The sequence below is a fragment of the Camelus dromedarius genome, chromosome 24, assembly GCF_036321535.1.
Source record: "Camelus dromedarius isolate mCamDro1 chromosome 24, mCamDro1.pat, whole genome shotgun sequence".
Classification (NCBI taxonomy): Eukaryota; Metazoa; Chordata; class Mammalia; order Artiodactyla; family Camelidae; genus Camelus; species Camelus dromedarius.
In genome coordinates this window covers 17,987,739-18,015,167 of record NC_087459.1, presented here as the reverse complement: position 1 = coordinate 18,015,167, position 27,429 = coordinate 17,987,739, and the positions used below count along the sequence as shown (strand labels likewise).

General features: G+C 48.6%; 1 protein-coding gene across 1 annotated transcript; it reads left to right on the top strand.

Moving 5' to 3' along the window:
- Positions 1–186: 186 nt before the first annotated feature.
- On the top strand, positions 187–26,452 carry GGA2 (golgi associated, gamma adaptin ear containing, ARF binding protein 2). Its single transcript, XM_031433048.2, has 17 exons — positions 187–338; positions 7,231–7,315; positions 8,099–8,174; positions 9,072–9,170; positions 10,438–10,561; positions 11,782–11,885; positions 12,866–12,946; positions 13,429–13,566; positions 15,760–15,841; positions 17,714–17,839; positions 18,579–18,701; positions 18,983–19,011; positions 19,391–19,524; positions 21,081–21,238; positions 23,426–23,595; positions 24,564–24,674; positions 25,364–26,452. Exons 1-17 carry the CDS (start codon positions 233–235, stop codon positions 25,472–25,474), a joined length of 1,857 nt encoding a protein of 618 aa, XP_031288908.1. The 5' UTR covers positions 187–232; the 3' UTR covers positions 25,475–26,452.
- Positions 26,453–27,429: the final 977 nt, after the last annotated feature.

The window sequence follows — 27,429 nt, the reverse complement described above, 5'->3', positions numbered from 1 at the left end:
TCTGGGAGGACACTAGGCCAGCCCGACCCACGCCAGGTGGAAAGACCTTACTTAGCGAGGCAGCGCCCCCCGCCCGGAGCCTGCGCGGAGGCGGGGCCCGGTGGGCGTGACCTCGCAGGCCCCGCCCCATCACGTGCCGACCCGCGCTGCCGCGTCGGCAGGCCCGGAACGCGCCAGACGCCGGCGGCGAAAGGGCAGGGGTGGCCGTGGCCTCAGCGGCGACGGTGGGCCCATGGCGGCAACGGCGACGGCGGGGGCGGCGGGGACCGGGGCCCCGGCTGGGGCCGAGTCGGCCGAGGGGCCCCCGGGGCCGGCGGCGGCGCTGGAGCTGTGGCTCAGTGAGTAGCCAGGGCCGCCCCTCGGCGCGGGCGCAGTGCCGCACGTGAGGCCTCCCTTCCCGCCTCCGGGGGCCTTTCTTCTGAGGCCGGCCGGCGGGCAGGTGGCCGCGGAGAGGCCGGCCCTCGGGTAGCGGGGCTGGGCCCGGCGCGGGTGGGAGGCTCGCCCGGGGGGAGGCCTGGAGAGGAGCCCCAGGAATCCGCCGAGGCTGCGGACCCCACTGCCCCCGCCCCGAGTCGCGGTGCATAAGCACTGTTAACAACATAATGGGTAACGTTTATTGAGCTTCGCTTTTATGCACCGTGCTAAAAGCTTTTCAGCCACTGTTAATCCTCATTTCGACCCCGAGAGACAGCTTCTGTTACTAACCCTGTTTTAGAGATGGAGACCTTTAGACCCAGGGAGACTGAGTCGTGCAAGATACGCATCCTCTGGGAAAGCTCTCTCTGGCTGCCGTCTTTAATGTCAAAACAAGCTCTTTTATCTTTTGTACTTAGTTGGCTCCGGCCGGACTTCTTAAGTGTATTGTCTCCAATAAGCTTCACGACAGTCCTGGGGGTCGGGGTCGTTACTGTCCTTTTGAACTGAGATGCAAAGGGGATAAAGCATATGCTCCTTGTATTGGGCTCTGCTAGCGCTGGGAAACTGAGACGCATAACCCAGGGACCTTGCTCACAAAGACATTTTTTAGTGGGTTCAAGCTGGCAATAACAGCACCTTGTTACAATTGACGCACATTGGAGCCGGGGGACGCGTTTGTTTAACGTGTGGTGGTAGGAGTTGCTTTGTTTACCTGGGGATTGCCTTAGCCAACACAGTATTTGAGTGGACAATGGAGGCAACATTTCAGATACAAGAAACTGCATGTGCAGAAGCTGGAGACAGGAGAGTGTGGAGCATTCTGGGAAGAAGGAGGTCAGTAGTGCTGAAGTGCAAAGCCTAAAAAGACAGTGCACACCTAATTGGGGCAAGATCTTCAAGGGCCTTGTATGCTGCAGAAAGGAGTTTGGAGTTTATCCTATGACATGGTGGGGGAAGTGAGTGCTGGAATTTTCAGCCTGGGAATCTGATCAAGTACACCCGGAGAAAGTATCACCTGCAGCCATGTATCACCTGCAGCCATGTGGAGAGCCGAACTGGTTAGGGATGGGAGAGTTCAGGCAGAGTAGATAGCTCTTCTGCTAGTATGTAGGGGCCGAAGTAGGACAGAGGTACTGGGATGGAGAGTAGAAATGATTAGCTGCTACAATTAACAGCCTTGATGCATTAGAATAGAGGCAAGAGACTGGAGGAATCTAGAATGGATTCCAAGTTTCAGGCTCAAGTAACTACTTGGTTACTGATGCCTCAGTTGTGAGGAGCTGGTTTAGGAAGGAAGAGACTGTTGAATGGTGGAGTTTGAGGTGCTTTTGGCACAAAGAAACTCTAGGTGGTTGGTGGGCTCCAGAGAGGATAAGAGCTAGAGGTCACTTTTGGGGTGCCAGTTCATTGGCAGTGAACTTGTCCAGGGAGGCTGTATGCATCAAGAACAGAGGTTTGCAGCCAGAGCATGGAGAACCGCCTCATAGAAGAAGCAAGTGGGAAAAGCAGCCTGGAGACAGAAGGCAGAGCCTACTGGCAGCAGGATGGTAAGGGGTAGGGGCAGCCACAGATCTCTAAGGAGGGTGTAGTTGGTAGCTGGTTTTGCTGCTGAAAGAGTAGGATGAGGAAGAGTAAAGGGGAACATTGAATTTAGCAACTAAAGGGTCACTAATGAGATATCTTTGCATTGAATGGTGGAGACAGAAGGTAGTTGACTAGGAGGCAGTGGAGTTGCAAAAAAGTCAGATGGGCTGGGTTAGAGGACAGCTAGCAGCTGACCCAGGTGGAGGAGAAAAAGGGACTGTGGCTGCTCAAGGAGGAGGGTTCTTCAGCTCTAGCTGTTTGGGGCCGCTGTGGTCCTAAAATGGAATCTTCCAGTTGTTCAGGTGGGGCTAGGACCTACACTAATAGCACACCCCCCAACCCAGTCATGAGAACCAAAAATGCCTCTAGATGTTACCAGATGTGCCCTGGGGGAGAGGGGCAGGCTCACCTCTCCCCTTTCCACCTGAGACCCCGGAGTTCTCAGTGGACTTCAGAAATGTATCTTGTCTTCTTCCTGGTTGTGTGACTTCCCCTGATCTCCTCCATAGGAACAGAGAGAGTGAACTGTGGTTTAAACCAGCTTTGTGGGTGGTGGGGCAGGGTGGAGATGGCCCGGTGGAAGGACCCCGGGTCCAGGTTGGGGGTATGGCAAGAACAGGAGTGTAGTGGAAGGAGGAACGCACCGTGCGTCTAGGCTGGATGGAGAAGGAAGTCACTCTGGGGGACCTGAGGAACCTTGAGCTTGGCTCACTGACAGATCTTGCCTCAACAAGCAAAGCAGCTGTGTCTCTGGGGTGGGAATATAGTAACGTGTCCCTCTTGGGGTTGTGAGGATCAAAGGAGTTAATACTTCTGAAGCAGTGAGGACAGTGCCTGGCACGTAGTGTTAGCTATTATTATCGCTAGTCTTTTTAGTTGCGAGTGACAGAAAGCTAAGTCATGTTGGCTTACCAAAGAAAAAAGGAAAAAAACATTGGACCAAAAATTGGAAAGGAGTGGTTCCCCAAAGGAACATCGGGAAGCTGTTTCACCAGAAGCTCATGCTTTAAAAATACAAGTAGCAGCTTCTGTGCGTTCCGCAGCCACCTTCCCTTGGTTTATTTTGGTCATTGTTCCACATGCCTGCATTTAGAGCTGCCTCATTCTTGTTAAGGAAAAGACTCCCCATGCCCCATTGCATGCATGGAGGTGCTTTCCGTTGTTTAACCAGCTCCTTGTGGACACTGCAGGTTGTTGGGAGTCTTGTGCTATTGGGGCCTCTTGGTCTCTGGGTTTCTAGCTCTGGTAGTGCTGCTAGGGAGGCAGTCACTTAGGGTTGGGTGCTCGGTAATGCCTTTCTTCCTTCCACCTGGACCCACCCCCAGGTGATATGTCCTGTCTTCCTTCCAGCCTCACTTTTATCCCTCCCTTGGGGATGGGAGTGGTCTGGGTTGCAATCTGTGCAATCTCTTTATTTATTAAAAATTTTTTTATTGTGGTATAAGTCTGTTTACAACGTTGTGTTAATTTCTGATGTACAGCGTACTAGTTCAGTCATACATATACATATGCTCATTTGCATATTTTTCATTATAGGTTACTATGAGATATTGAATATAGTTTCCTGGGCTCTGCAGTATAAACTTATTGTTTTGTGCAATCTATTTAAATTCTCTGAGCTTCTCAAGGGCTGAGCTCACTCTTTGTCTTGGAGCCCAGCAAAAGACATTCCTAAGGTGGATCTGGGACTTTCAGTTCTGCGTGCTTAAATGAGTGATTGCTTGAGTGTAGGGGTCCTGTTGAAGGATTCCCCCAGGCAGTGAATACTGCTGGAGGGTTGAATTCTAAATATTCCTCAAGGTGAATGCCTCCCCACAGCTTCAGGGCTCACCTTACTAGCACAGGCTGCTCCTAGCACCTGGGGCATGACCCTCCCTAGTGGTTGGTTGGCAGCTGATGTGAGATGATTTGGCGTTTGAATTAATCACTCTTCGATGAACCATTGCACTCACAGCTGGAGGTCTCAGCTGTTTTCTTAATACCTCCCACTCTGTAGCAGACTTGAAATGCATACAGACACTGCTTTTATTAAGCAAATATATGGCAGTAGTCCTATGTTTGTCCTGCCCAAATGCCAGCTAAATAGACCGCCTTGGTACCCAGGAGAGCCTTTCTTAGTGCACCAATGGGGCTGGGATAGTCGGGAAGCAGAGAAGGGCTTCAGTGAGTTTCTACCTGGCCAGGCCTTTCTGGCCCCTAGCCACTCCTTGAGGCAGACTGGAGTCAGACGGGGCTGGAGGGCTGCCACGGCCTGGTCAGACCCAGCTGTTGGTCCTCTGGGGGTCATTTTCTCTGGAGCTGCTCAAGGCCCTTGAAATAGCTTGGCAGGGTGGGATTAGGTGTTCGGAGACCCAGTTATTTCAGAAGTGGAATGGCCGTCTCCTGATGTCAGCAGTGTATCAGCCAACTGGCCAGACTGCAGAGCAGAAGATGAATCATTCATTCATTTGTAGATAGCCGTGCCGTGCTGAGGGCTGCTGTAGGCGCTGGAGCATGGGAAGGTGAGTGAGACAGACCTCATTCCTGCCTTGGGGAGCTGATAACTTGCTTAGTGGTAAGAAGGTCATAGAAACTAGTTCCCCAAAGAGACCCCGCCTTTGTCAAGGAACCGAAGACTCAGCCATGAGAAACTCTCAGGCCCTGGAATCAGGCAGACCTGGGATTGAATGTTTGTCATTTTCTAGCTTTGTTACTGGGCAGATTTCTTCATCTGTAAAGTGGTGAGATAATAGTACCAACCTCAGTGGTTCTGAGGGTTACAGGAAACGGATGCTTGAGTGTTTACTCAGCATGGTGTCTGGCCCACAGTAAGTTCTTAAAAAACAAAAAAAAGTGGGACAGCTATTACGATTATTGCTATTATTTGGAGGCTGTGATAAACCTTGAGGGAATCCTCATGAGAGAGATTATGTATTTATAAAATAAAAAATCTTACTTTATAGATCTATTTACTACTTGGCCTTGGTTAAGATTTTAGGACATTTATTAGCCTTATAGAGGTTTTCTTCTTTCTTTGGAAAAGCTGGTGGCGTGGTGGCAGGGGATGAGGGAAAGAGCTGGATTCTGCCTGGTGAGCTGGGGTCCTGCCTTTCCCCAGGTCCAGCCATGTACTGAGGCCGGATGCCTTTGAGGTGTCAGTCTTGACGTTGTTGTGAACTGAAACTTCATGAAGCTTAAATGGTATAGGATTATTTTAGATGAGTCAGACCTTCTTAATCAGACTCTGAGAATCATTGCTTTAAGTTTATTTCATGAGTAATTATTTTGTACCCGGGGGTCAGGCATCGTGCTAAGTACCGTAGGGAATATGTGGCCTCTGCCTTTGAGTTTTGAATAAACTCTTGAAGTTCAGGTGTAGTAAGTCCTGTGTATTTTTAAGGTAAGAGGCAGAGGCTATTATGACAAGATTAGCTCTCCTTTATTGATTGCTTAATATTTGCTGCTATACCAAGTGATTTAGACACCGTCTTTTAAAAATCTCATGACTAGCCCATGAAGAAGGTACTGTTTTCCATATTTTATGGTTGGGAAAACAGGCTCAGAGAGCCCAAGGACATGTAACCAGTAAGGGATGGAGCTAGAAATCCCATCATATAAGTGGGGCATGTAGAATGTGGGCCTTTTGAGAAGGAAGAGATGCCTTCTGTTTTGTGGGGGTGGGAGATGAAGAGATCAAAGAAGTCCTCATGAAGAAATGGCTTTTGAATTGGGACTCGAAGGGTGAACAGCATTTCGAGAGATGGAACATAGGGAAAGAGCTTTGAGGAGGAAAAAGGTGAAGGGCATGTTGGAATTGATAATCTGATGCCTTCGCTCTCCTTTGTTGTCTCTTTTTTTCACTTAAGATGGAGTTGGTGGGGGGAAGATGGGTGATTGAGTACCTGTTCTTGAATCTCATTGTTGAGTGGGGATTCATATGACTTCTACATGACGGAAATGTGCCTGCAGTCAGGGAGAGCTCAGCTCTGGTTGACCGAGGAGTAATCAGGAGGAAGGAGAAATAGTAGCAGCTGGAGCAGTAGGAGGAGGTATTTGGGTGGAGATGGAAATTCGATGGGCCTTGAGAAATGGATAGGATTTTAAGAGGAGAGAGTGGATATTCAGGCAAGAGGAATGATATCAGAAGTACGACCCTAAGGATTACATGTTTGCGGAGCTTGAAAGAGCTTCTCTGTCAGGACCAGTAAGATATTTCATTGGAGAGGCAGGTAGACCAGGATGGGCTGGAGAGTGGGGAGTAGGGGAAATGTTATGAAAAAGTGGGTCAAAGACAGTCTTAGCACCTCCTCTGTGAGAATGTGACCTGGTTCAGTCTGGGGCGGGACGTGTGGAATGGGCATCCTCGTTGCTGGGCAGGGATTCCTGGCGGCAGCAGTGGGAGGAGAGGAAGCTGCTGCCATCTAGCACCAGGAGAGATACACACACCCCTGTTTTGGGAAGGTCAGGGATTGCCCCTCCCCTCAGTGGAGCTTGGCCTCAAGTTAGGCCTTCTGATAACCCTTCTTTCTCCAGGTATCTCTTGCCCCTGGCTATGCCCTGTTACCCTTCATGCCCCATGTCCTCAGATTCCATCCAAATATGAATGTTCCAGTGCGGGAGACCCTAGCATGATTGGATGTGGGTTCCTTGGGCTTGTGTAAGGTGGCAGAGAGGGATGGCATCTTGAAGAGTGAAGGCGAGGAGATCTCTTGCCAGACTGGACAAGCCACTGACATGTGAAGAGGCTTCTCACATGGGATGGTCAGGGTTTCAGTAAGCAGAGGCTCGGATTTAGGGCTGTTACTTTGAGGACATGGTGGGATGACTAGGAAGAGCCTAGAGCCTCATGGTGTGTTCTAGTCTTCCTGTCTCATAGCTGAGAAACTTATGGGTAACTCCCCAGATGCTGGCCCGTGCCCATCCTCATTGCAGGGCCAATGGCCTGGGCATGAAGAAGTGCACATCGGCCAGCCCCTGCGCTGGGACTGCAGCCCCTTTCAGGACAACAGCTTGTTACCCAATTTGCTTGTTCACTTGGTTGGCAGACATTCCCTGAGACTGTATCCTGGGCCAGGCACTGTGCCTGACAGTGGTGAGCAGCACAGGTCCCTGTCCCTTCCAGCTGTCTGCCCACTGGCCTGATCCCCTCGAGGTGGGGTGTCATTGCCTTTGGCTGTCATTTGGGGAGGAGGGCGGTTATGTTCTTCTTTATTATACTTTCTTCAATTTCGTTTTTTATTTCCTTGACAGATAAAGCCACAGACCCAAGCATGTCAGAACAAGATTGGTCAGCCATCCAGAATTTCTGTGACCAGGTGAACACTGACCCTAACGGGTAAGGCGGCTTCACACTCAGGCTCTGCTCCAGGGTACTCACACTGTGTGCCTCCGGGTCTTGGTATTGTTCTGCATGGCCGGGCTCCGTTTCCTTCTTTTTTTTTAATCCCCCTCCATGTTTTCCTGAGAACATTATTTTTCTAGAAATAGCAAATTCATGTGGTTTTCTAAACAGAATAGGCAATTTGTGAACTGGCAGTTATTTTAAAAATGTGAAATTGTGTTATGAAACACTACTGCTGAGGAGACCTGAGCGTTACGGATAGAACATAGCCAGGGTGCCTGGCAACGCGAAGGACCAGCTTGTTCTTCATAATTTAAATGCCGTCTCCCTGAAGAAAAGGCAGGAAAAGGCTAAGATTTTGTTAAATTTGGTTCCCAAAGTATCTGGGTGGGAACTGAAGGAACAAGTCAGTCATCCGGATGTATCATCTCCATGGCGCTGACTCGTCAGCATTTTGAAACGAGCAAGAAGTTTGATCGCGCTTTCTGCCGTGGTGTTGCCTGAGCAGTTACCATGTGACGGACCGGGTCTGTGCTGCTCACCACCTGGTCACGCACAGGTCTGGGAGTTGTAAGGGTGGGGTGGCTGGAGGGATGGTGTGCCCTGGAAGCATGGCTGCAGGAAGGGTCAGGGAAGTCGGCCTCCTTTGGGGGCTTATGCGTGGCCAGTCTGGGACCTAAGCCCCTGGAGGAGAAGGGACTGTACTGAGTGTACTCAGCCAGACCGGTTAGCATGGTCCTCTCTGCCCAGAATCCAGGTGTCTTTGTTTTCCCTTAGCCCAACCCATGCGCCCTGGCTGCTGGCCCACAAGATCCAGTCTCCACAAGAGAAGGAAGCTCTTTATGCCTTAACGGTGAGTTTGGCTTGCCTCTTAGCCTAAGCTCTCTTGTCCCAAGGCTAGTGTTTTGGTGCTGGGAGAGCCTCTGAGAGGTTCACCTTCACTGGCCTTGCAAAAACAGGTGGGGCGGAATTCTGGCCTCGGCTTGTCCCATCCTGGATCTGTTACTGGAGAGTAGCGTTGAGCCTGCTTTGGGAGAAGGAAAAGAAGGCTTCATTTCCTTTTGCCCTTTTTAGACCAGAGCTGGGAAGGTCAGGTGTCCACCGGGCCAGACTGGTAGCAGAAATGAATGAGGCACTGGGTGGGGACCAAAGACCTGGAGAGCCCATGCCTAGTCCAGAGAGGGCAGCTGCAGTGCAGGGCGGGCTGGCTGCTGCTGGGCCTGAGTTTGGGCCCAGTGTTGCTAGAACTTCCTGGGTTTTTGTGTTTGTTTTTTAAGAGAAACCAGAAATCCAGATTTTTATATGAATTCTCTGAATTTTTCAGTATTGGTGACTGTGAACTGTTAAATAATAGTGTAGACCAAAGAAAACATTTACAGGTCCAACTTGTCACTTGAGTGCCAGCAGGTGACCCGTAGTTTAACAGTTCTTGGATATTACATAATCCAGTTTCTACCTCTGAGGAGAAGGGAGGAAGCGATTCTCTGACCAGTTTCACCTGGCCAAGGGGTCTCCTTAAAAGGTGGAGTGATTTTAGGGTACCCCCACTGAGCTGTTTCCTGGGCACAAACCTATCTGTTACAAGAGCAAACAGGCACTTTTTTTTCTTAATCTGAAAGCGTCACCTTTTCTCCCACACTTTAGTGTCCTCATAGTCTTGAGCCATGGTTCCAGCAGATACTTACCAGGTTTGAGATGAACCCTGGGGCCAACGGTTTTCCCCTTCTCTGGAGGTCCTGTGTCTGTGCAGGTGCTGGAGACTTGTGTGAACCACTGCGGAGAGAAGTTCCACAACGAGGTGGCCAAGTTCCGCTTCCTGAATGAGCTCATCAAAGTATTGTCTCCAAAGGTGCGTCCCCTGGGCTTGGCCCTGCTCACTGTACTGCGCGCCCCCCAACCTTCAAACTCCTGTCACCCTTCTTGGCCTAGAGGCAGGCCTGCTCATGGACAGAACCTGCCAGCCTGTCCCAGGTTTGTGAGAGCTGAGAGGTGAAAACTTTCCTCCAAGGTGTGTTACGATGGTTGCAGTCATCAGCTGATCCCTGCCCTTGGATTGTTAGCGTTTTCAGATTCTCCCTTTAAAAATGGCCTGATAGATGGGTGTCCTAGAGGCGGGTGAGGAACTCTAGCTGATGGGCACAGGTTTCCTGGTAGAGAGCAAGAGATGTCAGGTGTAGCTGTAAGTTTCCTTCTTTCCTTGTCCTCCATAACCCTTTCTCCTGGCACCTGTCTTAGCAACACCATTTCCAGGTAACTGACAGTAATGGAGATTTCCTTTGCCACTTGCCAACAATTCTCTCCTACCAACTGTGTGTCCTGTGATTTAATTTATTTCTGATAATAACTACTCAAGGTTAGGACAGACCCCACAGGTTAACAGCTCAGTCCTACCTGTGCTACCCCTACTTCGGACACCAGTGAGTCTTAGGGATCCCCAAGCTGCTTGCACTTCTTCCTGACCAACTACAAGTTCACAGGTTCCTCTGAGCCCCTCCTCCAGGTTCCATAACTCACTCAAAAGATTCACAGATACAGGGAAGCACTATACTTAGCTAACATCCCTTTGTTATAAAGGATATAAATGAAAGAGATACATAGGCCAAGGTCTTGGATGTGAAGGGGGAGCAGAGCTTCCGTGCCAGGAACTGGGGACAAGGATCAGATATAATCAGATATATTGTTGTTGTTTTTTTTTTTTTTTTTTTGATCTCCATAATCTTTCTATTTAATCTTAAAAGGATTTTTTGAGAAATAATGATTCAAAACATTTTAATTTCAGCAATTCCTTTCACTTCACCTTGTTTATATTCCAAATACCTTCTTATATCCTACACTCACCCCAGTCAAAAAATGAATGTCCCCAGTAGCTGTAACCTAGGCCAGTATACGGTGGGATTGAATTTTAGTGGCCTTAGAGGTTGGCTCCTTGAAACCCAGAGAGAGCCCTGGGGCTGGGTCCCAGATAGTTTGGCCTCTGGCTTTGCCTCAGCTCTCAGCCAGCCTTGGGCAGCTCCCTTCCCTGGGCCTCAAGCAGCCATCTCTTCAGTGATAGTTTGGGCCGGGCAGCCTGCTAAGCCCCTTCCAGCTCTGTAATTTTCTTGCCTTTTTGTTTTCAGTACCTAGGCTCCTGGACCACAGAAAAAGTGAAAGGAAGGGTCATTGAAATACTCTTCAGCTGGACAGTGTGGTTTCCAGAAGACATCAAGATCCGAGATGCGTACCAGATGCTGAAGAAGCAAGGTCTGGCTGCCATACTTAACATCGCACTGCCCGTTCACAGTGGTTCCTTCTTGCCTTTTCCTGTGCTTTGTCATTTTGGGTGAAAGCTGGAGACCTTGTGTCCAGCAGACACAGCACTAGAGGCCGACACAAGTACTCTTCATCCTTGGAAGTGGGCAGACCTTTCCCTCTGGTAGGCAGGAGTTGAGCTGGGTTTGAGACAGTTGTTGCTATGGTTACCCTCACTATACCAGGTTTCAAATACAAGTGTTAGCATGTGTTTAGGGTGAGGGCTGATTTGCTAGAGAGTTTCTCTCAATATCTGCTCCACTCTTAGCTTTGGGTGTCTTCTGCTCCACACCTCAGAGGGGTCTCATCCCGTTGCCTTTCCTGGCAGTAGGCCGTTACAACTTGTTACCCTGTGCCCGTTAGCCTGGTGGTGGTGGTGGTTCTGTTCTGATTAAGCCTCGATCTTGGCAGGCACCGTGTCGCTGGCCTTGGTGGGACCTGTGTGTGACCCTGCCTCACCCCAACTCGGGTCTGAGCCCAAGACATGTTCCTGCCCCTTCCCACGGGGCACAGGCTTTTTTTTGTCCCTTTTGTCCAGCTGCAGCAGGTTCTCACCACTGCTCAGAGGACAGCAGGGTTTGTTCTTCCCCCAGCAGAGTGAGGCTTTCCTTCTGGGGAGAGAAGGGTTTCAGTGGAACATCCAGTCTCTCCCATTCTTTTTGGGAAGACCGTGGAGAATGAGCCTACTCTTCCTGTGTTGCAGGCCCCTGGGGGTGTCCTGTGTGGAAGCTGGGAATCCACGTTCCTTTTCTCTTGGGCTCTGTAGAAGGAGGGACCTGGATTCGGGATGGACTGTCTTCCTGTCACATGCACTCACGTAACACCTCTAGGAGTACCAGGGATCCTGCACTAGTTTCTGGGCCCCGGGAGGTTATGATCTTCATAAAATGATCAGTAGTTTTATAGCGTAAGACTCATAGTCTGCTAGCCTTAGGGTCTGGTTCTGCTCTGATGTAGTTGGCTCTGACGTGCCCATCTTTGTGCTGGTTCCGTGGATTCTCCTGAGGGAGGATGCAGAGCTTTGATCATACCCTGGATGTATTCCTTTTCAGTCGTTGACAGTGTTTTCCTGGCGGGTCATCAGGAATCAGGGGTTTCTGGACTTTATACTGGATCCTGCTGAAGTCAGCAGGTGCCTGTGTCAGTATAACTTTATGAATTGCATGTTTTAGGAATCATAAAGCAAGACCCTAAACTTCCAGTGGATAAAATCTTGCCCCCACCTTCTCCCTGGCCCAAGAGCTCCATCTTTGATGCTGATGAAGAAAAATCAAAGGTAAGGTGCTTCTTCCTGACCTTGGTGGCCTACCTGGAGTCTGACCAGGCTCCTCCTTTTAGGGACTCTCCTGAAATGTCCCTTGATCCCTGAACCAAAGTGTGGGAGAGTGTGGGGAGGTAGGTTGTGAGCTCCCTCTGGAGGGGGTGCTAATGAGTAAGGTAGCATAAGGTCCGGGTGTTTTTTTATGGTAGGCCAAGTATTAAGTACCCCGTGCCTTTGGTACCTTCTGCCTTCAGCGGCACCTCTCGGCATGGGTCTGCCCTTCCCTTGGATCTAGCTGCTGGCTGTAGGCAGAATGAGCAGAGCTGTGCTAGGCTCTGGGCTGCCTTTCCCAGGGGACTCCTCTCCCAGTGCCGTACAGTTGCAGAGGGTGGGAGGAGCTGGGGGGGAGGTGTGGCATGAGCTTCTGAGAAAGATACTTTGGTGTCAGCTAAGCTACTTAAATTCTCTGGGCCTCAATTATCTCCCATCTTTCCTGCCATCCATCCAGCGAACATTGAGTGACTCCTCTGTGCCAGGCATTTTGCTAAGCACTAGGAATAAAGTGGACAAGGTTGCCAGGGTCTGTCACATCACAGCATGTGGTCCAGGACAACCTCAGCACTATTGGCGTTTTGTGCCAGGTAGTTTTCTTGTTGGGGGCGGTTGTGTACCATAGGATAGGATGTTACAGTGTCCCTGGCCTCCACCCACTAGATGCCAATGCACCCCCAATTGTAACAGCCGCAAGCATCTCAGGACATTGCCATGTCCGCTGGGGGATATACTTCTCCACCTCCTTGCCCCACTGAGCACCGGTGGTCTCTGGGGGGTAGTCCTGATACTGACTACTGTGTTACTGCTGTGAGGATTTGGGGAGCTGTAATGCGTGTGAAATGTGCGAGCTGTTAGTGTTAATTCTGTTACTGCGGGTGCTGCCACTCTGGGCCATTTGACACTGGGGGAATTAATTTCACCTGGTCTTGTTTCCTTTTCAGCTTCTGACAAGGCTTCTGAAGAGCAGCCATCCTGAGGATCTTCAGGCTGCAAACCGGCTAATCAAGAATTTGGTCAAGGAGGTGGGCATTTTCCAGTGGGTTCTGCAGAATCAGTGCATGTGAGTGTGTGCTTCAGGGGGCGGGTGCCCAGTTGGCTGCGAGAAGGGATGGCCACCCAGCCCTGAACTGGGGAACAGCTGTGGGCTCCCTGAAGGGTAGCAGAATGGTGACTGGAAGCAGAAGCCGTGCTGTGTGCTTCCTAAGGACATCTGTCCCAGAGCTCAAAGCATTTCATGAATGCCAGCTTCTGTCCCACTGACCAGTGTTGGTGTGAGAGCCCAGGCTGGGGAGTCTGTTTCTCGGAGGGGTTAAAGCTGGTGGTGCGAAGGAGCAGATGGCCAGGTCCACACCCCGCACTGTCTGTCCCAGGAATTCCGCCGAGTGTTGTGGTGGCCTCCCCGAGCTCTCCACAGTGCGGTGCTGCGGTGCCTGTCCCTGCCTTATTCATGCTTTATCCAGGTCTTCTGTGCCCTCACTCCCATGCTCTTCTTTTCTCCCAAAAGGAACAAGAAAAATCAGAGAAGGTGTCCAAGAGGCTGAGCACAGTGGAGGAAGTGCGGAGCCACGTGAAGGTCCTGCAGGAGATGCTGAGCGTGTACCGCAGGCCAGGGCAGGCCCCGCCAGACCAGGAGGCCTTGCAGGTACTCTTCCTGAAAACAAGCAATTCAGACAGCACTGGGTATGTACTAGAGATACTAGAAAATGCGCACTTTCACAGGGTAATTGGTATGTTTTGACATGTATATGTCCAGGAAGCCATCACACAATCACAACAGTAAACATGTCCCTCACCCCCCACCCCTAAACTTCCTCATTCCCCTTGGTCATCCCTCCCTCCTGTTCCTCCATCTCCCCATCCCCAAGCAGTCACTGATGTGCTTTCTGTTCTGATTAGTTTATATTTCCTAGACTTTTAGACAGTGGAATGATACAGCATTCCCTTTTCTTTTGGTCTGGGTTCTCCCCCTTGATATAATGAGATCCAGGTGTGCCATGTGAATCAGGAATCTATTCCTGTTTGTTGCTCAGTGGTGCTCTGCTGAGTGCATGTGCCACAGTATGTGTATCCATTCATCTGTTGATGGATATTTGAGTGGTTTCCATCTTCGGGTGATTATGAATTGAGCTGCTGTAAACAGTTGTGTACTGGGTTCTGTGTGGGTGTACACCTTCCTTTCTCTTGGGTGAGTGCCTAGGTGTGGGATTGCTGGGCCATATGCTACGTGTATAGTTAACTTTTTAAGAAACTGCCAAACTGTTTTGCAAAGTGGTTGTACCATTTCATAACAGCAGTGTATGAGAGTTCCCATTCCTCCATGTTTACACATCTTGAGATCTTTCTTTTTAATACATTTATTGAAAATTTATATAACTAAAAGCAACCGTCACCACTATCTAACAAGAATATTTTAAACGTTCTTTATATATTCTGGATACAAGTCCTTGTCAGACAATTTTCTCCTCTTCTGTAGGTTGTCTTTTTACTGTCTTGACAGTGTCTTTGAAAACAAAAGTTTTTTATTTTGAAGTTCAGTTTATCTTTTTTCTTTTGTCGCTGGTGCTTTTGGTGCCGCAGCCAAGACGCCACCACGTGGTGCAGCAGGTGGCGGCGGCACTGAGATGCTGTCTGGGGCCGCCCTCCTTGGTCTCTCTGGGCCTCCCCACTCTGCCTCTCTGCGTTCCAGCTTCTTACGCGTCTCTGCGCAGGAGAGACGGCCTTCACGTGGCTCCTTAGTTTACCTGTTCTTCCGTTTCACAAAGGAACTGGTGTCTTACCCAGTTCCCGAGAGGGAAGTCTGTCCGGCCAGCTTGGCTCACGTATCTACGCGCAGTCAGCTGTGACTTCGGTTGGGTGGTTAGAGAAGCTCCTGCTGGCCTTCTGTGGCTGGGGGGCAGCACTCCGCAGGGCGGGCGGGCTCGGGCCAGGCAGACACGCCGAAGCTCGTGCCCGGGTTGGCTTGCCCCAGAGCCCCTCAGGGAGGTCTGTCGGCTTGTTGGGCTTTTACACAGCACAGCCTCCCCCCAGCCCTCACCCGCATGATAACCAGCTACGAGACCGGAGAGGCAAGAAACAAAACTCCGTCTTTATAATGCATGGAGCTGACTTTGGAAAATGCGGCAAATAAGCACTGGCAGGTAGGAGCCAAGCCAAATGCGGCTTCTGTATAGGCAGTTAGCTCTCAAGAGCAAAGCAGGAGGAAGGGGCGTCCTCTCCTAGACTCACCAATCAGATACGTCCCTTCACCAGCCCTGGGAGAGGGGGCTGCAGGCAGAGGGAGGCCTGCAGTTAGTTAGCTGAGCTTCCCTGCAAGGAAGGAAGCCTAAATACAGAAGCTGTCTGTCTGCCTTAACGGTATGTGGAGGGTGAAGTTGTCTGGGGGTGCACTCCCTGGGAAGAGGAGGAGATTTCCCAGCTGTTTCTGAGGAGAGTGAGATTTAGTTCCGGGAGAACCCGTGGTGGGGCTCGCGGGAGAGTTGCTGTAAAGGGACTACTGGCGTCGGACAGGAGCTGGATGGCAAGACTGGATGTTAGTTTTAAAGCCAGGGCAGTCACTGCAGGGTCATTGCATTGTTAAAAGCTGTTCTGCGGCCGTGGGCTCGCGGAAAAGAGAACTTGAAGAGAGAGTGCTGTACACACTGAGACTTTCGATTCTTTTCTGAACCAAGGTCTTGTCACCTTTTTAAAATACTTTTAAAAAATGGTTAACTGTAGCCCATACTCCTGAGACAAACACCTGCATCATGAACTGGGGGCAGACTGCCCGGACTCCGCCGCATCACGCCCAGGGCCCGCCGTGGGGCCAGGTGTGTGGCGAGCAAGCTCTGTTTTCTAGGTCGTGTACGAGAGGTGTGAGAAGCTGCGGCCCACCCTGTTCCGGCTGGCGAGCGACACCACCGACGACGACGACGCGCTGGGTGAGGGCCTTGGTCCCCACGTGTGGCCGGCACCCAGGGCGCGGGACAGACGCACTTCCTGCTGTGCTGCTGCGCCGGAAGCCAGGCCGTGGCCTCTGGGCTGTGTGGTGGTTGGGCTTGGGGAGGTCGTGACCTGAGTTGATTCTTCTGACTTCAGAGGAGTCTAGGCTTGAACAAGAAATCAGCAGGTCTGAAAGCACACGAAGGGTGGAAATTTACTGTGTGGATTGGGTGTGAAGGGGGTGGAAGAAAGAAGATAGCACTGCAGGTCTAACAGCAGTGAGGGGCACGTGGGGGAGGTTTCACACCCTCAGTGGCCTCGGGGGCCTGGGCTGGGGGTGGTTAGTGAGGTGGCTGTTGTGTGGAAGGGACCGTGGAGAACTGTAATGCTGTACACAGGGACTGAAACATTTCAAACTTGTATTGTGTTAAGTCTAAAAAGACGTAAAAGGGTTAATTCTTCCATTCCCGTGTACTCTTCACCTTTTGTTAATCATTACCAACCCATGGCCGGGCTTTTGCTCCTGTTTTACCTGTACTGCTCGGTCCCTTTGTACTCCCCCTGACCCCAGTTCTGTTTTTAAGCAAATTCCAAACATTTCAAAGTAATCTATCAGCGTTCACGTTTCCCTGAGCATTTCTTTCTGACCCTAACCCTCTTTTTTTCTTTCTTTTTTTTTTTTAAGTTTGTTCTAAATCAGAACTGAGAAAGAAAAAAACCCTGCTTTGTTATTGGTTGATATTTAAGTCTCTTTTGGTGGATAGCACCCCCACCCCCCACCCCTTCATTCTTTATTTCGTGCATGAAGAACATGTCCTTTGGCTTGCTGGAGTTTTTCTTGGTCTCAATTTTCTGATGGCATTTCCCATGGTATTTAATGTTTCTCTGTTCATGATATTTCTGAAATTCCTGATTTCTTACACATTCAGATTGAAGTCCCATTGGGGGCTGTGATGGGAGCAAGAATACTGCATAGGTGATGTTAAGAGGCCCTTGGTATCTGGTTTTCTGGGTTGTGTGTGGGTGTGTGTGTGATCTAATTACTGTCTAAACCCATTCTTGAGGTCAGAGGTGATCGAATTTAAATTTTTAAGCAACTTGCACATGCCGGATCACTTTGCCAGGTGAATTCAACCCTGTGTATTCAATTTGCAGTTCCCATCCAGTTTAAAAATTGACAGGAAATGAATGGTTGATCAGTCTTGAAGTCCTCTTCTGGCACTGGGCCTGCGGTGTCACACACGGCCCCTGGCTCTGTTGCTCTTCTCTCTCTCTCCTAGGAGAGATTTTTTTTTGCAGGTAAACCAGACTGAGAGATACTCTTGACATTTTTGAAATCCACTGTGTATTTTATACTTACAGGACATTGCAATTTGGACGTCAAATTTTCATCAGAAATACTTGACCTACATTTAGATTTTATAAAATTTACAGGTGAAAAAGTAGATTTATGTACCAGGTTGTTACCTACACACTTAAAGTTTTCCAATAACTGAGTAAAGCACCAAAAATTTCTTTTGATATTAGTACCCACATTGACAAAATAGCTTTAAGTTTTTGTTTTAATTTAAAAATTAAAGTTTTAGTTCCTCAGTTGAAAGAGCCATATTTCAAGTGTTGGCCATCACATTGGACAGTATAGGGAAAGAAAGCGAAAAAATTTGGTCCCTTCTACATCCTGAGAAGAAAAATGCTGGGCTTCAGGGATTGAGTGGCTGGGCCTGCTCGGGGCCTGATCCCACGATCTGGGAGCAGGAGGCATGGGTGTACTCTAGCTGGGAGAGCCGTGACAGCCACTCTGTGGAATGGCTCAGAGACTGAGATTGTTGGTAGCTAAACCAGGGGGTTCTGATTGTCCTCTCTTCCTTCAGCGGAGATTCTCCAGGCAAATGACCTCCTCACCCAGGGAGTTCTGCTGTACAAACAGGTGATGGAGGGCCGTGTCATCTTTGGGAACACAGTGATCAGCTCCGTGGGAGACATACCTGTCTCCAGAGGTATGTGCAGAGAGCCTCTCCCCGCCCTCTGCCATGGGGTAGCCTGCAGATCCCAGGAAGAAAGTGGATCCTCAGAGCATTCGGAGTTATGGTGTAGAAATGAGAGAGCGTGCCCTCTTTTCCCTTTCTTACGGGAATTGGTCTCATCTAGGCAGCCTCTGTCCCATGTGCCACTGTGGCCTGACTGCCAGGCTGGACCCTGGCTTTGGCTACACGCAGAAGCAGGTGGCTGTATTGGGACCAGGTTTGGATTTCTTCTCTCTGGAGTGCTTACTTATGGGAGCTAGACACAAAAACAGTGATCTTCTTCAGAGGTTCCCATTGCCAGGCTAGCTAAATCAGAATCATCTGGAATACTGGTTACAGTGCAGATTCTTGGACTGCTGAACCAAGGCTGGAGCTAGGGACCCATGTTTCTATCCTGCACTGATCAGCTATGGTCAGAAACCTCAAAAAGCCTCTGAGCAGGAGCAGTCAGCTCTGCTGCTGCAGGGTGAACAGACCTCCGGAGGATTCTGTGACTGCTGGGGTGGGAAGGCAGCCCCTCTGACTACCTTGTATTTCAGAGGCCACTCAAGGCAGTGAGTCAGGCTAGGCAGCTGAGGTGGAAGGTGTTTATGAAGGGAGGGGCGATGTGATGTGTTTTGATGGGGAGGAGGCCTGAGGGAAACTGACAGCCTTTGAGTGGAGACTTTTCCCTTATTCTGATTGACTGGCTTTGCTAACTGTCTGTTTCTAGTCTTTCAAAATCCAACGGGCTGCATGAAGAACTGCCCCCTGATTGACTTGGAGGTGGACGGTGGATCTGAGCAGGCTGGGACTCCGGTGCCCTCGTTACTGCATCAAGACCTGGCAGCCTTAGGTGAGGGCGAGTGTTTGGGGAGCAGGCACAGCCAGGGAGAGTGTGTGAGCTGGCTCCCCTGGGGGAGGGCATGCCTGTTTTTAGAAGGAATTGGGTCCACCAGGAAGTTCGGAGAGGTCCTCCTTGCACTTAGGCTCAGATTTACCATGAATGAGTTGAGTGAGTTTGGGTAGTTTGTTTTGTCTAGGCTTTCTAAATGTTCTAGAAAGGATGGGCATGGTATTGATCTCCAGTTTTGTATCAGGTAGAGTTACTGACGTGCTCCTGTCCCTTTCTTGCAGGAATCAGTGATGCCCCAGTTACCAGCAAGGTAAGGAGGCCCTTCCTCGGGGCGGGAGAGGAGAGGGCAGTGCTGCCTGGGTGGGGAGGGGGGCTCCAGCATGGCCGGGCACTCGTAGACTTGGAGGTCTGAAGCCTCTCCCTCAGCTGTACTGTCTGGCTTGAACCCCTGGAGGGAGATGTCTTTTTGCTCTCCTTCTATCCCTGCCCTCTTCCGTCGCATCCAGACTCCTCCTTACTAAAGTTCTGCTCAGGAGTCCTGTTCTCTTGCTCTTTCTCCTCCCACCCCAGGAAATGGAGTAGCGGGCTGGGCTGCAGCGGCTTTAGGGTCAGGAGATCTGTGCCCGGTGTCACCACGGCTCCTAGTCATTCATACTCTGGCCTTACTTTAGCCATTCCTGGTTTGACAGGTTGCTGCTCAGAACTGCTGTCAGGAAGAGAGGAATCCCACTGCCAGCACACTGCCAGGTGGAGGTGTTCAGAGCCCTTCTGCAGAAAGGAACTTGCTGGATCTCCTCTCCCCACAGCCATCTCCAGGACGTCTGTGAGTCTGGTGGGCAAGGAGCGTGGAGGGGGCCGCCAATGTGTGCAGTTCACAATTGCTGTGCGGGGCCCAGGCAGAAGGGCCCCGGGTACCGCTCTCCCTGGACGGGCTGCTTGCTTTCTGCTCAGTGTGCGCCGTGCCTTTTACTCCCCATCCTAAGTCAGGAAAATACATGCTTTGGCCAGGACCTCCTTAAAGGGGTTTAGTTAAGGAGTGATAGCAGTGAGTGCTGGTGATGTTTTTGGTCCTTATAGGTGGGTTTTTGCTTTCCTGATTTTGATGTAATTTGAAGTAAAGCAAAATTAGATCACTAGAGAAATAGATAATATAGAAAGGCCCAAATATCACTCCTAAAAGACAGTTTTGAATGTTCCTTGTTTGCTTTTTCCGTATGCATGTAGTAATATGTTATTGTGGCTTATTTTTACACAAATGAGATTAGAATTTCCAAACTGTACTCCAGGGTGGTTCTTTTTAAAAAAAATTTATTTATTATTTTTTAATTTATTTGGTTTATTTGGCAGGGGGAAGGTAATTAGATATTTATTTATTTATTTATTTATTTATTTATTTATTTTTAAGGGAGGTACCAGGGATTGAACCCAGGACGTTGTGCCTATTCTAGGCACACCCTCTACCCCAGGGTGGTTCTTTAATATCACATATCTTTGACACATTTTTATACTAGTTTGTATAGATTTACCTCATTATAATAGTTTATAATAGTTCATATACGTTATATGCATAATATATCTTTAATCATTTTCTTCTTGTGGGTATTTACATAGCTTCCCGTTCGGAGGCACTTGGAGTGTTTCTGTAATACAGATGTATACTATGAATATAAATACACTCTCATAGATCCTGTCCCTTTGCCTCTGGCAAGGCTGGAGCATCTTGCCTTCCCCCAAACAGCCTGAGAGTCTGCGCCCCTGACGGAGATCGCAGGGCTCTGGGGACGTGATGTGCTGGGAGGTCATTCCTGTTTGTACCCATAGGGGCTGGCTTCCTAGTTTACTCTTTCTAACTGCTCCACAGGGGGCCAGTAGTTCTAATTTTGGTCAGTTAACTTCTGTCTGGACTTTAGTTTTCCAAAAATGTTTTGATTTGCATCCCAAATGGACAAGATCATGAAGAAGTATGAATGAAGTGGTCAGTGTAATTTGTGCTGTCACCTTGCTAGCTTATGTCACTCTGTATGGGAAGCTTGACCTTCCTGAGCTTGTCAGGGACTGCCTGACGAGTACAGTGTTAATTAGGTTATTGGGTCCTTATCATGTGCACACATTCCACTCAGTGCTTTTCATACACTTTCTCATTTTTCTTATGACAACCCTATCAAGTAGACACTAAACTATCCCCACTTTACAGATAAGAAAACTGAGGCATAGGTTAGATAACTTGTCTAAAGTCATATACCCTTAAATATGTATATAAACCCACATACACATGCATATATATTTATTTTTCCCCCTTGTTCTTCAGAAAGCCGAATCACAGATTCCTAGGATTCTCTACAATTTTTGCCAGTCTTAATATTTATTATTTCTTTGCAGGAATTATATTCCACAGAAAAGTATCCCCAAGGAAGTGCCACCAGGTACTAAGTCCTCTCCAGGTTGGTCCTGGGAGGCTGGCCCATCGACTTCTTCCCCGTCTTCCCAGAACACACCTCTGGCTCAAGTGTTTGTCCCTTTGGAGTCCGTTAAGCCCAGTAAGTACAGTTTCACACCCCCCCCCCCCATTAGACACCCAGCTTTATCCACGCTGGATTGGTAGGAGTGGCTCTTAACCTGGTGAAGATGAGTGGTGGAGAGAGGCTGCCTGGGGGAGAGGATAAGGTGGATGGCTTCGTGGTCTCCTAGCTAATATTTTTCTTAGTTTTCTCTGTCTTTAGGTTGACACTGAAAGTTATTGGCAGGTAGAATTTAATTAGAGGGCTTGAGTCCACTCAGGGACATGATGCTCATTCATTTGGAATTCAGGAAGGAATGTTCAGTGTGATGAAATAACTCAAAGATGTAACTAGAAGGAGAGGAAGAGTTTGGCTGGCGATCCTCTTCCTCTGGCGATCCTCATTAAAGCAGGAAAAGTGGATGCTAACCTCCCTTACAAAGGAAAGGAAAGTAAAAGCCCAGCTAAGCCAGGTGACTGCCTGTGGTCAGCGCGCTGGCACGTGAGCAGGAAACAACTGGGGCCTTCGGGTCTAGGGCCTCTGGCCCCTTTCCTGGGCACAGGGCCCTCCTGGGGCTCAGTGTGGTGAGGTCAGATCGCAGAGGGCCTTGGAACCAGGTAGAGGAAATAAAGTCAGCAAGCAGTGGGAGCCCTTTGCACGCTTACTTTATTTTTTTATTTAAACATAATACGTGTTCAGTGTTAATTTCCTGGTTTTGATCATTGTATTGTGGTTATGTAAAGTGTTAACATTTGATGAAGCTGGCTGAAGGGCATATTGGAATTCTTTGTGTTTTTGTAACTTTTTATAAATTTGAAGTTATCACAAAACAAAATTAAAAGCAAAAATTGTTCAGTATTGTTTCCAAAAAGATAGAGCAGAAAACTAAAAATCATCTGTACCATAACCGTCTAGAGATGGAAGTTCTGTTAATGTCTTATTTTCCTGTCTTATCTATGTATATACATACATACATATACTTAATAAATTGGCACTGTAGCATATATAGACGATTTCATATCCTGCTTTATTTACTGTTATAAGCCATAGCAGTGTTTCATGCTCTTAAGTACTTTTCAAAGCCTTGATTTTTCTTGGATCCATACTTGTAGCACTAACAGATGTACTGTAATTCATTTATTCAGTTCCTTTCTGAAGGATAATTTGTTTCCAGCTGTTTACTGCGTGTGTTACAGTGAACATCCCACTGCAAAAACTGGAGACCCACTTTTTAAACTTTCCTGATTATTTCATTTGGATATATACTTAAAAGTGGAGATACTGAGTGTAGACATTTAAAATGTTGACCTTCATTACCAAGTTCCCTCCTAGAAAGATTGCCCCTTTCCCCATACACTTACTACCATACCTCATGAGTCTTTTCAGTCTTTTAAATCTTTGAGATTTTTGTTTTTAAACTATATTTTTCTAATATAGTGCATTTTGATAAGTGATGTTTGTCATGAGATAAGGATCTTCATTAACATTTTTTCCAGATGATTAGCCAGTTGTCTGCCATTTATTAAAGCAGCCACTGATTTTGAACTATGTGCTCTTAGCATGTTAAATTCTCATTTGGGTCTGTTCTGTATGCTTTGCTTGAACTGCAGTTTGTACATATGAGTATTTGTTAATGCAAATAGCCCTACTCCCCCTCCTCTTTTAATGGTTAGTCTCAAGTATTTTTTTCCCCCCAGAATTAACTTTAGAATCATTTCTTAGCTAAATTAGAACAATCCTTTTAGTATTTCCAAAACCTGTTAACTTGAAGAGCTCTGCTGTCTTTACAGTTTTATAAGTAAGAGATGTGTATGTGTGTGTAGTCATACGAAAGGGACCAGAAGGATGTAGGCCCGGATGTTAGCAGTGCTTGTTTCTGGGTAGAATTAAGGGTGTTTTTTATTTCATTCTTTATGGCAGCCTATATTTTCTGTAGTATTCATACATTATTTTAATCATAATCATTTATTCCTCAAAAAATTTTTTAAAACTGGCAGTATAGTAGGATGGTTGGATGGTGGTGGGGAGAGATGGGTTTGGAACGTCATAGGGGTCCAAGCAGAGATAATGAGGACTCGGGTTGTGGTGGTGCAGAAGGGTTAAGTCCAAGCGCTGCTGTGACCGGAGAAGCCGCAGCACGGGTGACATGTGCACGTCTCTTTCAAGCACGGCTGTCTGGGGAGTTTGTAGCGGCACTAATCCTTTGGTTGCATCCCTCTCTGCCAGGCAGCCTGCCTCCTATTATCGTGTATGACCGGAACGGGTTCAGAATCCTGCTCCACTTTTCCCAGACTGGGGCCCCTGGCCACCCAGAGGTGCAGGTGTTACTGCTGACCATGATGAGCACTGCCACCCAGCCTGTGTGGGACATCATGTTTCAAGTGGCTGTGCCAAAGGTGAGGCCGCTGCTGACCAGCTCCTTTGAACGTTTCCATAAAGATTGTCATTTTTCAGCACCAGGTCCATGGCTGGGACATTACTGATGAGGTGTAAGGTCAGCATCTTCACTCAGAGTAGTTTCTGATAAAGGGGGAATCTTGTCAGCTCATTTACCTGGGGCTTCCTGAATGTCTGACTTCAGATGTGGCTGGATTCCGGATAGGTTCTTAAATAATTCCTTTAGAATCTGTCACTTTCCATCTCTTTTGACTTTGCTTTTCCTCCTTGGAACTGTTCTCTGACAGACTCCACAAGCAGGGAAATGGCTACTAGCATCTCCTGAGTTACATGGTCCTTAACCCTTTTGTCTCAAAAAGAAGCTCCCCTGGCCTGAGGCGTGCATGCTGATACCCAGGAGGGGGCTGGGATTGGCCTTGTTGGTGTTACTTGCAAACCTTGGGCCAGTAACTTGTATTTTAAGGGACATGAGGTACTGCGGCCAAGTGGGATATTATTTCCCTTTTTCAAGGGAAGTAGATCTCCAGTAATTAACAGCCATCCAAGAATCACAAAAAAAATGGGGAAGGGGCATGTCCTGAAGAAAGCATGCAAGGCAGACAAAAACAAACTGTATATCTTCTAATACTCCATGGTGGTTTTGTAGGGTATGTAATATTATTACCTCTGTCTTATAAATTATCTGTCCAAGGTTCAGAAAGGTTAAACACTTTGCCCAGGATCACAGAGCTAGTAAGAGGCAGAGTTAGAATTCAGCCCAAGATGTGCCCTCACTCTTCGTGCTGCCTCTCAGAAGCCAGCCACTGACCACACAACTTAGATACGTCCGTGTATAGAGGGAAGGGTCTTCTGGGTTCTGTCATCAGTTGCTGGGGTGGCGGCCCAGCTCTCCTGGTCCCCTGGTCTCCCTCACTGAAGCTGCCGTTTGTTAGGAATGCGTTATATGTTGGGTTTTTCCCCCCGACAGTCAATGAGAGTGAAGCTGCAGCCAGCGTCCAGCTCCAAGCTTCCTGCTTTCAGTCCTTTGATGCCTCCAGCTGTGATCTCTCAGATGCTGCTGCTCGACAATCCACACAAAGTATGTCCTGGTATCTATGATAGCAGGGAGACAGGGGCCCCGGTCTCTAGGGAGGCAGCTTGATGGGTGGGGAGAGGTATATTGAGGTCTTGCCCTGAAGTCTCCACCTTGGTGGAGAGGGTGGAGCTCATGCTTAGCACATAGGAGGTTCTGGGTTCAATCCCCAGTACCTCCGTTAAGAAATAAACCTAATTAATAAACCTGATTACTTCCCCTCAACCCCCGAAACAACAAAACAAAAAATTGCTAAAAGAATTTAAAAGAAGTCTCTGCCTCTGCTTTGGTTGGGCTGGTGGTGGACTACCCTCACTGGAGTCCACTTTCCTTTGGGGCTTATTGAAAGATCTGTGACATTGTCATAGCTGGGAACCAAGGGAGTGGTACACACTCTCCCTAATATCATGGAACCTTCTGGAAGGGTGAGGCCAGTCTCTTCCTTATTAGCTGGTTTCTGCCCCAGGACTGCAACAGTGTGGGAGGACTTCAGAGATGCATGCCTGGCCCCCTTTGTGTTTGTAGTCCTGGGGGGGGTCTAGGCCAGGGTGCTCCTGCCATACAGCTCGAAGCCCTTGCCTGCGTGGAGTTTACAGACATACCCTGTTGCTGGGTTACTGTTGGGTGGGTCAGGGCTTTGACTGTGGGTCTCTGTGTCACTCCCCACTAACTCAGCATCTTTCATCTTTGCCCAGGAACCCATCCGGTTACGGTATAAGCTGACATTCAACCAGGGCGGACAGCCTTTCAGCGAAGTAGGAGAAGTGAAAGACTTCCCAGACCTGGCAGTCTTGGGTGCAGCCTAACTCCGCAGGACAGACCCTGCCACCCAAGCTTAGGCCAGTGTTACTTTTGCTGTGTAGGTAGGACTGAGCACAGTGATTTAGTGCAGAGTGCCAAGAGCTCTATCCTGACGTCAGGCTCTGGATGGCAGCCCCTGACTCGCTCTGCAGATACTGTGTGTGTGCGTGTGTGTGTTGCTGGGGGGCCGAGGGGGAGGGTAGAGCAGGGCTTGGGAAGTGAGCAGGTGGGAAATGCTAAAGCATTTCTGGTAACCACCTGCTGTAATCATATCTGGTTTTGCATGTCGGTGGACACTGTCCCTGCCTCAGGTTGGAGGTTTTATAAGCCAAAGTTGTTGTTTTTTTCCATTTATTATTATCTTTTCATTCATCCACTCTGTGCCTTGTCAGCCTTTGAAAGTCTTGGTTGCTCCCAGGCTGCTGTTCTCAGGGACCTTCAAGGGACCTGGTTGGTCTTGGGGCAGAGAGTGTCTTCTGGAGCCCTCTCTTCCAAGAAAGACCTAGTCTCCACTTCCATTAGCGAATGCTGCTTGCATATGTTCGGGTCGATCTTCTAAATGGAATGCTTGTTGCACTGTTCCCTAGGCAAGGGGCTGCCTCTGGACCAGAGGACCACACTTGGTGGGCCAATCATGTCCTTTACCACTGTGCCTTAGAATCACCATAGATGGACCCTCCAGGGCAGAGGGGAGAGCAGATCCCAGGCCTTATTCAGGCCTCAGGTTCCATGGGTTGGGCAGCCTGTCTGGACCCTTCCTCAGGACCCTCATCTCCATTCTCATCCTCTTTCTCCACAAGCTCTTTGATTGTGATACCATGCCAGTCATTGTAAATCATAGCGAACAGGCTCGCCCTGGCCTGTTGACTTCACAATCCAAGATGAAGAACTGTGATGCAAATAAGACATGAAGAGTTTAGCAGTGATTTAAATGGTGACTAAATATAGAAAGTCGTTGAATAAATACCGGTGTAGCAAATGTATTTTGTGGAGTTTTGAGTCAGTAGGAGATGCAAAGCCCATTGCATTTAGAGACGACAGGCTTAAAGGGAATGCTCGTCTGTTGAAGTAAGGAAGACTTTCTGAAGGATATGGAACCTTTAGAGCTGCTTCAGTGAGGGGAGAAGCCCTGAGGATCTGAACTATCAAGCTGGAAGAGAGGTGGATTTCTGCTACATTCATGGTTTGAAGGGAAAATCAGGCTTATAATCCATTAATACTTAGCATCGACTCTGCGCTAGTCATTTGTGTATGTTTTGCAAGTCCTGATTGGTGGGAGAAGAAAGCTGAGCTTGGCTGAGATGGCCTGATGAAGGACTTCAGGATCTGAGGAGGATTCTCAGATTCTCCTGTCTGGGGAGGATTCTACCTCAGAAACTGCAAGGCCCAGTTTGGGCTTCTTTCTTACAAACTCTGGTACTTTACAGTCCAATCTTTCACCTTCTACATATAAGTGAAAATCTACTTAGGGGATGGGACCTATTTTTTTTTCAATAATTCAAGGTATGCTACTTTTAAAGCAAATGTGAAAACTCATAAAACAGAAATGGGGTGGTTTCGTTATTCGTCATGACTCATGTAAGATTCATTTTAACCTAAAATTCTCTGTTGAAATACTGTGTAGCTTTTATATGCTTTAGCTGTTTCATAGTCATCATAATGATAGTGCCTACCTGTGAAGAACTTCCATCAAAATGGGTAGATGAGACCTACACGAGATCTTTATCCCATCGTTCAGTGTAGACCCACTGTGCGAGTGAACCTTCTGTCTTCAGGGAGACAGCCTCCCAATGGTGCTCTGAGGATTTGTGATACCATGCCAGCCATTGTAAATCACAACAAGCAGGCTCGCCCTGGCCTGTTAACTTCACAGTCCAAGATGAACTGCATAGACTTAGCTGAGATTCATTTCATTTACTACTTGCCTGTCCCCACTGCCTTCCTGTATGTGAACAGACTT

Bases quoted from the DNA above. Each gene is read 5' to 3' on its own strand.
- GGA2 (XM_031433048.2), top strand. From the start codon at position 233: ATGGCGGCAACGGCGACGGCGGGGGCGGCGGGGACCGGGGCCCCGGCT. The intron at 19,012-19,390 runs GTAAGGAGGCCC...CTGGTTTGACAG, and splicing joins ATGCCCCAGTTACCAGCAAG to GTTGCTGCTCAGAACTGCTG. The intron at 23,596-24,563 runs GTGAGGCCGCTG...TCCCCCCGACAG, and splicing joins TTCAAGTGGCTGTGCCAAAG to TCAATGAGAGTGAAGCTGCA.